A 14,535-nucleotide genomic window follows, 5' to 3' on the forward strand; every position below is an offset into this window, starting at 1 on the left:
TTTCTACAGAGTTCCTTTTTAGTAAGCATTAGGTTCTGGCTGTTGGATCAAAAAGGAAATTGTGGTTTTGAAAGTTGTGGAATATATTTGCGTGAATGAATTGTGTGAATATGAGGGCAGAAATAAATAGTGGGCTATGTGATTGTGCAATGGGCAGCTTGTTCTGATTGGGAAGGTTGTAAGAGTGGCTGTGTTCGTAGATGTGTGAAGGGCTTGGTAAGTGCGTAAGAGAGTGCTAGCGTGCATGAATTAGTAAGGATATTACAATGTGTTCACGATAATAGTGGGTCTTATGATATTGGTGTTCAGATGATAATACAGAGAGTGTACCTGCTGAGGTGCAATGAATAAAAGTGTGAAGTAAATGTTGTTAGTATGAAAGGAATTTTGTAGGCTAGTATGCAGCTCCACTGTACTGTATGAGTAACAGAAAGAATACTACTACACTAGTACACTTACTTTGTAGTATGTGAAGAGTACTTGTCTTCAGGTTGTTGTCTTCCATGAGGTTGTTCTTCACTGCAATTGAAAAGAAAATTAGATGGGTATGTATGGTAATGGTGAAGTAAATTTAGTAAAAGAAGACATTATTTTGGAAAGTAGGAGGAGGAGTTGGGAAGAAGAGTTTTTAACATTGGACGTCATTATAAGTATGGTGGTAAATCTGCCATTGCTGCAGAAGGGTTGCCACCCGAATCCTAATAATTGGTCGGCAGCTAGCTTCCCAGTGGCACCAGGACATTACTGTTGGCCTGGAAAGTCAGGTGCTGGAAAATGTTAGGCCCTATTTCTGTGGAGTTGCATAGCAATGTATGGGAATGGGGAAAAGGGAGCACCGGCAGTGTTGCTAATGGGGCCGCAGTTCCATTAGAAGTATGCCCAATGGGGCCATAGCAAGAACGTATGACATTTGTATACACCTTGTTTAAAAAGCTGTCATTTTTGGGAGGTTGGATATGAAATGTAAAATGTGGTTTTGTGGATTTATAGCAGCACTGTGCGTAACCTTTTTCTAAAAAAAGAAATGGATATTGAAAATGTTTGTAGACCACTTTTAAGTGGCACTTGTGTGGACACACTTCGTGTTATTGCAATATGCTTGAGAAATTAATTCCATTTTCTTTCATTTATTTATTAAAAATTACACACAGCGCTGCTGCACATGCTTACATGCATTTATTTGTTTTACTTGAAATGGTGCTGAAATAAATATTTGTAAACACATTGCATTTTGACATTTTTCATTCCATGCACATGCCATGCTTTAGTGACATACATGCAGTTTTCGTTTTGAGTTTGCATTGTGGGAGTTTTAGCGTAACTTTATTAGTGGGAAAAGTGGTGTTAAAAGTGACAGAATGTAAGAAGAAAGTAACAGTTTGTACATTATAATGGGTGATATGGGCAAGTATACATGTCTTAGTAATATATTGAACTTTCACACATGATCTGGCACTTAAACAGGCTGCGGAAATGTTTTAAATTTGGTTTTCTTTTCTTTCACAAAAGACACAAACAGTGCTGCTGAAATTGCAAATATGTGTTTTGAAACTGCTATGAAAATGCTCATGAAACAAACTGTGCAACCACACAGCATTGTAAGTAACTGCCACTTGATGTCAGGAGGTGGGACAAATGAGAGTATGATTATTGAGTATGTTATGTAGGGTAAGTGGCAGGAACCCTGTTTACATGCATTTGTAAAATAGTTGGAAATGTACTTTTCATAATATATGCATACCTGTACTTTGTGTTGATGGGTGCAGATGTAGTTGAGTCTGCAAACAGAAATCTTTGAAATTTCTATAGTAGTTTATGATGCCAATGCTTGGGAGTAACAGGAGACATGTATTCTGAATGTTCAACAGAACATCTGAAGAGTTGAACTGAGATGACAGAGTTAGATGTCGAGTTTTTGGATGTGATTGATGGATGGGTGTGTGACTGCTTGACAGTAGGCAATGAGGGAGTGCTACAAAAATTGAAGTAGAAAGGGAAGAAGGGCTGCTCTGTGTTACGGTGTCTGAGGACACCGCGGTAGTCCGCAGACAGGACGTGCCACATCTAGGTCTTTTCAAGATGCCTGGCATGGAAAGGGGACTGTGGGGATCAGCCAATGAGGTCTTCGGTTGTGCTTTACAGGAAGAGAGGGTAATATTTATTTTCCATTTCTGTCTGTAAGGAAGATGGCTGTGGTTGTAGAGATGAAAAGGCTTACTGTGTGGATGGTGGTAGATTCTTTCACAGTGAATTTGCAAAGGTGCACAGACATGTGTGGCATTTCTGCTAACCTTGGATTGGAGGGAGTGGAGGCTTTTTGGTGTGGTGTGCCTGGGCAAAACTGGAAGAGTTTATTTGCACATTGCAAACCTATGTCTGTTTTCCAAACTCCAGATGTCATTGTGGTGCATTGCAGAGGATACAGTTTGGGGTATATCAGTGCAATAAGTTTGCAGAGTGCAGTGAACAAATTGCTGAAGGCACGAATGGAGCTGTTGTCATGTGGAAGGGTAATCCTTTCACATATACCTCCTGGGGCACTATGGAGATAACCAGCATCTTTTGTCCTCAACAAGACGCTGCAAGGTGCGTTATGAAAAAAGGGATATGTTCATTTTTGTACGGTGTTGGGATGTCATCCTTCCCAAATTAGAGCATTCTGGTGGATGGTGGACATACTTTGTTCAGTGATTGCATCACATTTACAGATTTTGGCAATGCAATCTTTCATGCCAATGTTCAAAAGGCACTCATCAATTCGTGTGAAAATGATGTAGAGTTCATGTGAGCAGGTATAGCAAAAACAATCTGAAAAGCCCCAACAAAATAAAAATACAAAAAAGTTTATTTTCAGAGCCATAACTCAAGGAAAACTTACCCTGTGTTTAATTTGTCTCCATACCCCCTTGAATTGGTCGATATTGATTGATATTGATATTTTATTTGTATCGCGGTTGTACACAAGTGTTTCAGAGTGTGAAGAGGCAAGGGAGGCAAGAGAGGGGAACAGGGGAGAACAAAACAACGATCTTACTTGGTCCAGTGACATTGAGAATGCACAGGTGAATGAGAGAAGAAAAGTGCATGGGAGGGGGGAGAAGTGGAAAGTGCTGAGCAAGAATTAAATAAAATAATAAATAAATAAATACATACTAAAAAGCAACAAACAGTGGTAGTGCAGCCAGCAAGTGGCAAGTGCTAGGTTTAAGGCAACAAACATGGTGTGAAAGAAAAGGTGTTTGTCCTCTACTTTCCGCGCTCAACACAACATTCCTGAAATTGCAAATTATGTGAAGGATACCAATAAGACTTTTGCCTGTGCGGCTGTATTTATTAGGATAGGCACATCAAATAGTTTGATCAGAAAGTCAGCTTGTTGTTTACTGCATGTCTACAGATATTCTGCACAGTATTTCTAGTACGTTTGTTGTCTTCACAAACTGTATTCCTCTTACAACTTATGTGAAATATGTGATAACACAGAAAATTGTACAAACAACACCGTCTGAAAAGTTTACAAAAAAGATACGTGATTGAGATGTCCAAAGGTACAAAAATAACCATTTGCCAGCACCTCGGGTCGTAATCAGGGCGACATTGATACAAACCACTTTTGGTGCACTGAACCTTGATTGACATGTACAAGTATCAATATGTTAACAGAAGAAAACGTGCTGATTAATGATGCAGTATATTACTGGGTCTTGGTGGGTTGCTTTGTATTTGAACTTCTTCCTAATGAGTAGGGATCTCCAATAGTATGATGTGAACTCCACATGCAGCATGCTGCCACGCAGGTTGGTAGTCTTCAACGTATTTAATCTGCTGTATAATCTGCTGTGAGAATTGTGAGATTGGTGTTTGTAAAACGTGGCGTCAGAGTTTCTGATGCATTAGCTCCGATTAGTATTCTCGGTCCAATCTGTCTAAGCTTTAATGCTGGGCACGCACAATATACTTATTCAAATACAGCTGAAAGTCACGGTCATTTAATTGTAATTCGAACCAATTTCTAAATTCCCACTATGTACTGTTAAAAAGAACACCATGTTTTAGTGACTTCTGAACAAATTACATCACTTTTTCTGCTTTATAAAATGTATTCTGAACCATTAGACTTGTTTCCTTTACTCATTTCATCATGGGGGAAATGTTCTTCTAACCACTCGAGTGTGCTTGCCATTTCTGTTAATACAGGAAGCTACCTATACATACACATAAGAAAAGGTTGCAGCATACACTGTAGAAGTAGAATATTTGTAAAATCATGAACGATATCCTTGCTGAGTTTTCAGTAATGTTAAGCTGGGAATACATAGGTAATAAGTCAAGACCTACTACATATGTGTGTTACTATAAACAATACATACAAAGACCCACAATGCATACAGATTAGAGGCACATACCGGCAGACTACAGAACAGAAGACAGAAACAACATCAATACAACAAATCAACAAGATTATAGTTCATTATCAAGTACTCACATGGATTTTGTGTGTATGGCCTGGTTATTGGCTTATATCTGTGCACCATGGGCTAGCTGACACCAAACCCTAGTCCAAGTACTTCTACAATATACAAGAAGGTTAAAGTCTTCTGCATATATCGCAACCCTTTCATTTAAACATTTCTAGTCAGTGAACAAAACCAAGTGGCTGAGATTTCTGAGATCATCAGTGATGTCATCAATGGAATGTGTCATGTTTTCTTTAATGTGGTGGGTGTCACTCTTAGCTGTGCACAGTGGTGGCGCAAGTTATGGTTGATTACCTTACCATAACTGGTGAATATCTGGGGGTTTTCGGTTTGAATTTTTAACCATAATATCCCTTTAAGAATGTTTTTCCACTGAATTTGTTACGTGTTTATTAGTGCAACTTAAACATAACGTCCCTTTAACAATGTTTTTTCAGTGATATATACATATACATCTGATGAGTAATAACTAATATTATTAATCAGATGCTGATTTTTTAAAAATTATATCTAAATGTTCTAAAACATCTTTAGTTTTCAGGTTTGTACATATTTGGTGCAGATGGCATTGTTTTTAATTCATAAAATTAACCTCACCATTTGTTACTGTTCTTCTAGATATGGAAAACTGTTTACACTGCCATGAGGACCAGTGGCCCAATGACAGGAAGGATGGCTGCATTCATAAAGCAATCAATTATCTTTCATATGGAGATTCTCTTGGTCTGACCTTGGCTTGCATAGCTGTCGTCTCATCTGTAACTACAGCGGCAGTGCTGGGAATCTTTCTCAGAAACCGGGACACACCGATAGTGAAGGCCAATAACCGGGACCTCAGCTACACACTCCTCATCTCCCTAATGTTGGCCTTTCTCTGCTCCCTCTTATTCATTGGGAGTCCAGCACCATTGACCTGCCTTATTCAACAGGCTGCATTTGGGATTATTTTTACTATTGCAGTGTCTTGCGTGTTAGCAAAGACTATGACTGTCATTGTTGCCTTTAATGTCACCCGGCCTGCGAGTCGATACAGCAGATGGCTGGGATCCCGGGCTTCTGCTTTCATGGTCCTCTTGTGCACTCTGGGAGAAGTAGTGATCTGTCTCTCTTGGCTGCTCACGTCTCCACCTCACCCTCACAATGACATGCAGTCTGAGACTGGGAAGATGATCCTGCAGTGTGACCCAGGATCTATTACTGCCTTCTACACTGTGATTGGTTACATGGGCCTGCTGGCATTTGCCAGCTTCATGGTGGCGTTCCTCGCCAGGAACCTCCCTGACCGATTCAACGAGGCAAAGCTCATCACATTCAGCATGCTGGTGTTCTGCAGCGTCTGGGTCTCCTTCATCCCAGCCTACCTCAGCACTAAGGGAAGCTACATGGTGGCCGTGGAGATCTTCGCCATCTTGGCTTCAAGCTCTGGGCTGCTGGGCTGTATATTCCTTCCCAAATGTTACATAATCCTGCTCAGGACTGACATAAAAACCAGAGTGCCTTTAGCTATAAATATCTGATTCTAATCATGTAAAATAAATGTAAAACAATCCCAGCATGCCCATTAGAATGCAAGAACATGTTCTGTTACACTATATGATTTTTGTAGAGCGCATCTGCCACCACCAAAGCTGAGTCCTGGCACTGAAGAACGAAAGTGCTGAAGTTAATACAGCATGGCAATCAGTGGCAGCTGGTGAATTTGTTAATTAGAGGGGATCATATTTTCCCACAAGCACAGCCGCGTGACAGAGCGTAGCAAGGTTTCCCTGAACCAAACAAAGGTGTTCAGGGGGGCAGGGAATCGTCACATGAGAACAGGTTTTGAATAATAGGTTAACCTGGAGCATTTGACTTCAGGATTTAAGTAACACATTAGGTAATACCCTTAACATGCTTGCTTTATCAGATGCCCATTTTAAATCGTTTTATACAATTGTATCTCCATCCCAACCTCAATCCATCAAAAATCAGCAGCCCGGCCCAGCACAAACACACAAGCACACATCGCAGATTCACACAACATGCTCATTCACTAAGAATTTACTTGTGCACCCTTTCACTCGCTCATTCATCTGCATACACAGCACCCACCAAGCATGATATGATATGATATGATATGATATGGTATGATATGATATGATATGATATGGCATGATATGATATGATATGGTATGATATGATATGATATGATATGATACGATATGATATGATATGATACGATATGATATGATATGATATGATATGATATGGTATGATATGATATGATATGATACGATATGATATGATACGATATGATATGATATGATATGATATGGTATGATATGATATGATATGATATGATATGGCATGATATGATATGATATGATATGATATGGTATGATATGATATGATATGATATGATATGGCATGATATGATATGATATGATATGGTATGATATGATATGATATGGCATGATATGATATGATATGGCATGATATGATATGATATGATATGATATGGTATGATATGATATGATATGATATGGCATGATATGATATGATATGATATGGTATGATATGATATGATATGTTATGGCATTTATAATGCGCCTATACACAAGTGTTTCAAGGTGCAACGAGACAAGGGAGGGGGAACAAAAGGGAGGACGGAGACAACAATCTTACTAGGCCAGGTGACATTGACATTGTGCCATCGAAGCACCATGCACTCACTCATTAATTCACACATACATAAATTCATATTAAATACCTTCTTCTTACCTTCAGATTTTTTGCCACACGAACAGGAACCAGGAAGCAAAGAGCACTTTGTTGTTTCTGCACATGTACCCAGAGAAACATTGTGTCTCCCAGGCTGCATCCCCAATGGACCATGTAAGGCCGGGGAATCAAAATGTCATGACCTTGCATGGTCGAATGCACATACATACTGGGGAACAGAAACTGTCAAAAAGAAAACCATGTTTCCCTTTGATAGTTTAAGCCAGCCCAGGAGTGCGTCTTCAGCTACAGGATGCATCTGAGGGAGCTCTCAGTGTTTACTCTGGCCTCCCGCCTCCATAATGGGCGAGAGTATTGACGGGTCAGCGTCCCCTCGCCTTTTGTATACGAGCCATCACTGTCATCAATCATGCTGCTAGTTAGGCCTGTTGTCCATCAGAATGATGTTGGAAGTCCATATCACAGACTAGACGCAAGGATGGAGGAAGCACAATCTCCGGTTCTACTTTTTCTAAAGGCTGACCTCAGATCTCTGCACTCCAAATATCCCACCTCTCAAAAAGTGAATGCATACTATCATTGAACCAAGTTTATTTAAGAACGGCTGGTGGGAGAGAGGCTAGATAACTGCTTGGAATTTGAACTAACCTGTGTCTCCCAGAACCACAGAACAGATACAGTAAATATACATTCCCATAAGAGTTAACACACTCCCACATTTATCTCATGTCCCCTTACAAAGTCATCACCCAAATTTCAAATGGTTTAACCCTATACAAGGAAATCTAGTCCACACAATCTCAGTGGCTGCCTTCACCGTGGCACCGTCTCCTTAGACATACATTGTCATGACATTAAAAATACAAGACCAACCTTCCTTCCTGCAGGAAACACAAGACTAACATGGGCCTACAATACAATTGTAGTACTGATTCCTCTTAGTCACAGACCTACAACGCTAAATCTGACACACATGGTTTATGTAGTGACACTTTATGAGGCTACAGATACCTAACAAAAAGCCCCTTTGATTGGGCACTAACTCGATTCTGCAAACACTCTGATACTCTGCATATTTATTCTTGGTGTCCTCTCGCCTCCTTTCATTATGCGACCACCATTTCATTCCATCTGGCCCCCTCCCATTATACTCTTTTCCTTGCTAATCTATTTGGTCTTCTCTAATGCCCACAGGATTTTTTGCTTTCAGTCAACCTTCTACAATTTTAGCCAGTAACCCCAGATTGACACTGCCAGGTAACAGATGCTTCGTTGGCCACTCAAACAAAAATATCCAAGCGCAAAACCCTGGGCTCATCGCTCTTCATTCTATTTCAGCTCCAAATAGCTGCTTCCATGTTGTTGCAATTGTGACATTGCCCCCCCCACTTGGCCGGCCAGCCTTCCGAACAAGCATGTGTACATGTTTATTTGTACGTCCATGTGTTCAATACTACTGCATTCTCTCATAATGGGTTTCCCATTCAAGAGCCTTTTCACACTTTGTATGAAGCTGTGCGCTTTCAAATCTCATTGCTCTAAATTGCACAATATGCTCCCATATTATGTTCACAAAATCTTCATTATTTTGCTACATGTATGCAAATTTAAAATGTATCACTATAGACACAACATGAAAGTAAGCTTTTACAAACCTCAATTAACTATTCTAGATACATGCGAAACTGCAATTTTGGATCAATATCACATCCATTCTTAACATTAATATGGTGCGTGCAAAACGTATCTCTCCTTTCTACTGGGATAAAATCCATCTATCCCAACATTCCCCCCTTTAGTTAATTCATTTACTAATACATTTCCTGGACCCAAATCTGAACCCCCAATGAATTCCCAATTTACAGTTTGACTACTCACATGTTATGAAATGGCAGTGGTGTAAATCTTGGATGGGTTGGCAGACATTATATGAGCAGTTTTTGGCATGTCAATGGAACAGCATCTTGAAAAAACTTGACAAAGGCAGAAAATACACAGTACAAAAATGATGATTGACCTCAGGATCTTCATTGAAAGGCCCATACATGATGGAATCCATGTGAAACAAGAGCCGGTCCACAAATCTGATTTAATGCAGCCTCACTTTCCATGGCCTTTTTCAGGTTGTGCAATGTGGTAATAGTCTGTGCAATTGTCTCATTCTCACCATCGTATGCAGGTTCAAAGGTGCAACACAAATTACCAATTTTGCTACACTCCTGGTCCTCCATAGCAGTGAGGAGGTGGAGGATGTAGTGATTCCGTAATGCCATAACCTTCAAAGCACACATTTCTTCCTCAATGGCACTAAATGCTAACTCTGAAGAGTTTACCAACAGAAGCAGTTTGACTCCTCGGGTAATCTGGAGCCATTTTGCCTTTGCTATGGCTTCAACACCTGGGTCCAGGAATGAGGAAAATACCATCTCAGACGTGCTATGCTGTTAAGATGGCCTGGAAAGTCCCAAATAACACAGAGATTCTGGAGCCAGTTCACAGCAGCCTCAATAACAGAAATAGAAAAAGTTCAACTCAAAATCCAGCTTAATTATCATCAGAATACAACAGGGGCAGCAAACAAGCATTGCATTTCTGGAGCTCTTTCCCGTTACATAAAAACAATGGTTTATATGTTCGACATTTTTCATAACCAACATCATACTGTAATCTTATTGACCAAAACCCTATGGAGAATGGGGTTTGGATAATAGTGGTGATTACACATACTTTCTTTATGGGCTAACATTCCTAATTGGGTAACGCTTGTTTGATGGCTCCTCCTGTAGCCACCTCTAGATTGATGAAGGTAAAAGACATCTTTGCAATATGTAATTGGCTGGCACCATAGTTATGGGCGGTTTCACATTGGAGATTTTCATTGTTTGGCTGCTTACTAACCAACCTTGGAAAACTAGCAAGCCATCAAGACATGAGCTGGATAACACTAGGGGGAGAGAGGTCCACAGACTGCTTTCATTTCATTTCTAGGCCATGAGCCAGAGTGATCTCTTTCTATTTGGCCTTGTGTGGCATCTCGTGTCTGAGTATATGTGTAAGGAGTAAGGCAGGTGTCCTATCTGCGTTCATTGCTAATGAATAGACAGTGTTCTTCAATTATGGATCTTTCATGTGTGAAGGGACATTATTTCACGCTTCATTTATTGGGAGTTTAGCTAATATTGATACAAGTGTTATGTTTTCCCTTGCCACTGGGGACACTCTTGAGGTATTCTTGATACAATAAATGCTAAAATAAAATAAACAGAGTTGTTCTGCACCTGGCTTACAAAGGCTGGGTGTACTCTTATAAAACTTTAATTAATCTGGGAGTATCCTTCTTGCACCCTGGGAATTGCCATCTCATGCATTTCACTGCAATGTTCTGACCCTCCCTTTATTCGCGGTAACCTTGGCTGTGGTTATCAGCTCCTTGTTGAGCTCTGCATGGATCTGTATTTCTGTGGTTTCAGTGTTTTGTGTTTGTGTGAATCTTTGATGCTATTTGTTTAATTAGAAGAATGTTGTGGCTTCCATTTTGAAAAGATGGATGACCATTCCTGTTGCGTTTCTATGTTCAGCTTTGGCATTGCTTATGTTAGTGTTCTTCCTGTCTTATGGATGCTACGTTAATATTCTTCATGTATAAATGCATATATTACCTAGTGTTTGCGTTCTTCATGTTGAGTGCACATTTGTTTTGTGTCTAATGCATGAGGTAAGGGTGGTACGGTTTCCCCAGTGAGTATCATTTCTCACCTTTACGACATTTGACCGGGGGGAGCAGAAGCTATGCATGACATATTCAACTGCCTCCCAACACTCCCCACTCTGGTTGAGTTCTCATCCACACTCTACAGTGCCCTTTGCGTATGCCCCTCTCAGGCAGCCTGTATGTCTAACACGCTTATCCACACTCCAGGTCATATAGCAGCATTCCCCATTGAAATTATAATATACCCAGTGCTCGGTGTGATTGTGAAGGTCCTGAGGACAAATAAAATGTTATCCTGTAGGGGCAATAGAGCTTTTCATTGCTTGGGCACGAGGAGGTCATCTGTTTGGGTCTACTCGTGTATGTGAGCATCCAGGTTTATTACTATTTCCATTCCTACTGTTTTTTTGGCACTGACAAATTCAGATCCTCCATCCGTTCCACAAGATCCACCAATACCTCATGCCTAGTGGTACCCAGGTACAACCTTTAAAAAAGCAGCGCCAGCTTCCCAGTACTTGCCGCCCAACTATGGAACTCACTCCCATTGGACATTAACTCCATCCAAGCATTTGAACCTTTCAGAAGTGGGGTTATTACCTGGCTACTCAATAAGATCTAACCTGATCCTCCTTCGCTACCATGCATTCTCTGTATACTGTGATGTATGGATGTAATACCCTGTATGAACTGTAACATTGTAACTGTCTTCTTATCCACCAGCGCCCAGATACCCCTGGGTCAGGAACGCTATATAAATATAATAAACAAATAAACAAAGAAACAAATAAAACTTCTCTTCTTTGGAAAAAATGATAACTACTTCACATTTCATCTTTAAAAACAGGATTGTTTTACCACAGTTCATCAAATATATTAGTGGTCTTGTCACTTTCTTTCCACCACATCCTTTCACCACAATGCAGACCTTCAACTGTGGCCCACTCGGCTTTGAAAGAGGGCAGGAGCCCTTCTTCAAGCAGATCATCTGAAGACTTCACAAGAAGTAAGAAAGATGCACTTAACCTTGGACCCTTGGTTGAAGGTACAGTCTGCCTTACATCTTCCACCAGTGAAGGAAGGCTACGCTATCCAAAGGGGGAAGCAAGATCCCCCCTAAACTTTTCCCAGGGAACACAAGGAGAAAAAGAACTCAAGGACCCTTCTTCTGCTCCAGAACCAGTAGCCAGCCAGCACACAGCATGCCCTGCTAGGCTCTGCAGCAAGCTTCTTGGATAGGGCGTGACAGAAGGTCTCTGAACCTACAACCAAGGACAAGGCAGCTGCCGGCAATGCACTCCACAGCTGTGGGCTGTCCACCTTAAAGGATGACACACGCCCACTAAAGAACCTGGGAGAAGTGCCTTGATGAGCACCTACCGCAGTCTGCCTTAAAGGACATTTATGAGCCAGTCGAGTTCCTCTATCCGCAACTGACTGCAACGCTGACGGTTGTCAAGCTACAGTTGGTTGAAGCCATTCGAGACATCTTGACCTGTGCTTCAGAACCACCAATCAGTACTGAGACAATGATTCCTGACCCTTAGTCGATGTGTAGGACATGCTGCAGTCATTCATCATCACTTCGCTGGCCGAACCGTCTTGCTGCCCGATACCCACAGCTGACTCTCATCTCGAATACTGTCACAAAAGCCTGCAAAGCACCATGGAGCCAACTCGACCCTGTCGAGCATCAAGAACCCCAACAGCAAAACGTACATTCTGAATTCTGTCTTCCTGGTCACTCCCAGAAAGCGCCTCGAGGCATTTTAAGACACTTTCTCCCTTAGTGCTGAAGCCAAGAAACCTGAACAAACTGTTGTGGTTATTAACCACACCCACTACCCTCCCATCAGCATCCAGAGTGAATCCCTTTTCCTTCTTTGAAACTGTCTGTCCTCGGCATTCCTTTACAGGGTGGGTTGTATTTTCGTAGTACTGTTAGACTGTCTGTTGTGATAATAATGTAGATATTTTTATATAATCTTGGCAGGTCACTCCTTTTATCATTGGGTAATTATTGTAGATTCACTGTTTTACAATTAATCAACAATCCACAAACTTTAGAGGAGATAAGCAAGCCGTTCAGTCCACGTAAACAAAAATTTGACAAGGAGGTTTATCATTTTAATTGTATGCTTGTTTATTCCAATCTGTTCTCATCCATTCTGGTGTATTAGAGCTGTTGGGCTGATTGATGGTTTAGAAACCGATATTCACCCTTGCACCACTGGTACCCTGGAATTTGATTTGTCACAGTATAATTGGGTCATTCCTTGAGGCATACGTTATTAGCATTTTGCGTAACTTCTTCTGGCTACTCTGGGAGCGCTAATGTATTGCAATCTATTCATCCTTGCCCGATCCTTCAGCCGTAAGTATGTATCCTATTATTTGTAACTGTCCTCTGTTCCAACATCCAGGCATTTCTTTTCCATGCCCAGCGTTACACTGCAGCATTTTAAGGTCTTCTATTTAATCCCTCGGCTATTCATGTCCACTGGCAGGTATTTTACTACTTTGTGTTGTGTATTAGGATTTATCATGGCATTCTTTTGTTTTATAAAATTACCATCCTGTGGAGATTTATTTATTCTCACCCACTCTCTGGAGGATATATGTCCCTGGAATTGTCCTCGGGCCATGCATAGTGCAAGGTGTGTGATGCAATGTGCTGTGTTCGCGGGTTCCTCTGTGCCTATGCAAAAAAGGTAGCGGGCGCCCCTCTCTAGAAAGAACACTGCATGATAACCTGTTCTGTGGTTTTTTCCACACTTTGAGAGTCGGCAGCCATCGCTTTTAGCTCACTGTACTTTTCACAAAGGAGGAATATCCATTTACATATCAGTCTTTGTCCCGCCCGCAAGGGCAGTCCAGCACCGAAATGTCAGGCTTCTGTGGCTATGAACATTCTGGGGGCACTTATGGCATAGGGGATGCGAGAACACACACAACAACATAGGTGCTTTTACCACATATTCTTAGTAACATGGGCCAAACCTGTGCATATGTTATTCTTGCAGCCGGCCATGATAGTAAATTCTCTTCTGGGCGCTAAAAGAGAATCTTATAGTATTCAACATATGCATTCTTGTGTCAGGAGAAGTGTTTCTTTTCTATCCTAAAAACAAGCATTCACAAGAAAAACCTTGTCCATTTTGTACAAAAATAAATGTCTTTCCATCTCTATGTAAGCCTTTAGCTTGAATAGTAATATAGGGATGCAGACGATCCAGCGTCTTAAAAAAGGATAGCTGTTCATAAAAAAAAGACCAAGAAAAATAAAATTGCTATAGGGAACATATGGGGGCTGATTCATGGAATTTGTGTGCCGAAAAATGGGGATGTGTGCGCCATTCTGCCCGCAAATCCTCATTTGTTAAATAGGGATTTGTGGGCAGAATGGCGCACAAATCCTCATTTTTTTTTTTTTTGGCATCCAAATCCCATGAATCAGCCCCATGATGTTTTTCTTCCAATGTAGAAATATCACGCATGCTTGTAGCCAAGCGTTGATGAAAGGCTGTCAAACTAACTTGTCTGTGTATTTAGAGAAAAAACAATGCATCTTTTATTCTTCTTGCCTCTGATTGGGCCTCGTCATAGACCTCATTTGGGGTCTTC

The 14,535-nt window shown here is 40.9% G+C and overlaps 1 protein-coding gene across 1 annotated transcript in view; it reads left to right on the plus strand.

The window, feature by feature from the left end:
* The window catches only part of LOC138511173 (vomeronasal type-2 receptor 116-like), a 37,401-nt gene extending 25,580 nt beyond the window's left edge, over positions 1-11,821 (plus strand). Inside the window, exon 2 of the mRNA XM_069626680.1 lies at positions 5,097-11,821. Within this exon, the coding sequence (XP_069482781.1) occupies positions 5,099-5,995 (897 nt within the window). The 5' untranslated portion in view covers positions 5,097-5,098 and the 3' untranslated portion in view covers positions 5,996-11,821. The remainder of the gene's footprint in view (positions 1-5,096) is intronic.
* The last annotated feature ends 2,714 nt before the right edge of the window (positions 11,822-14,535 follow it).

The sequence above is a fragment of the Ambystoma mexicanum genome, chromosome 6p (genome assembly GCF_040938575.1).
Source record: "Ambystoma mexicanum isolate Mex_15411 chromosome 6p, UKY_AmexF1_1, whole genome shotgun sequence".
NCBI classification, from domain to species: Eukaryota; Metazoa; Chordata; class Amphibia; order Caudata; family Ambystomatidae; genus Ambystoma; species Ambystoma mexicanum.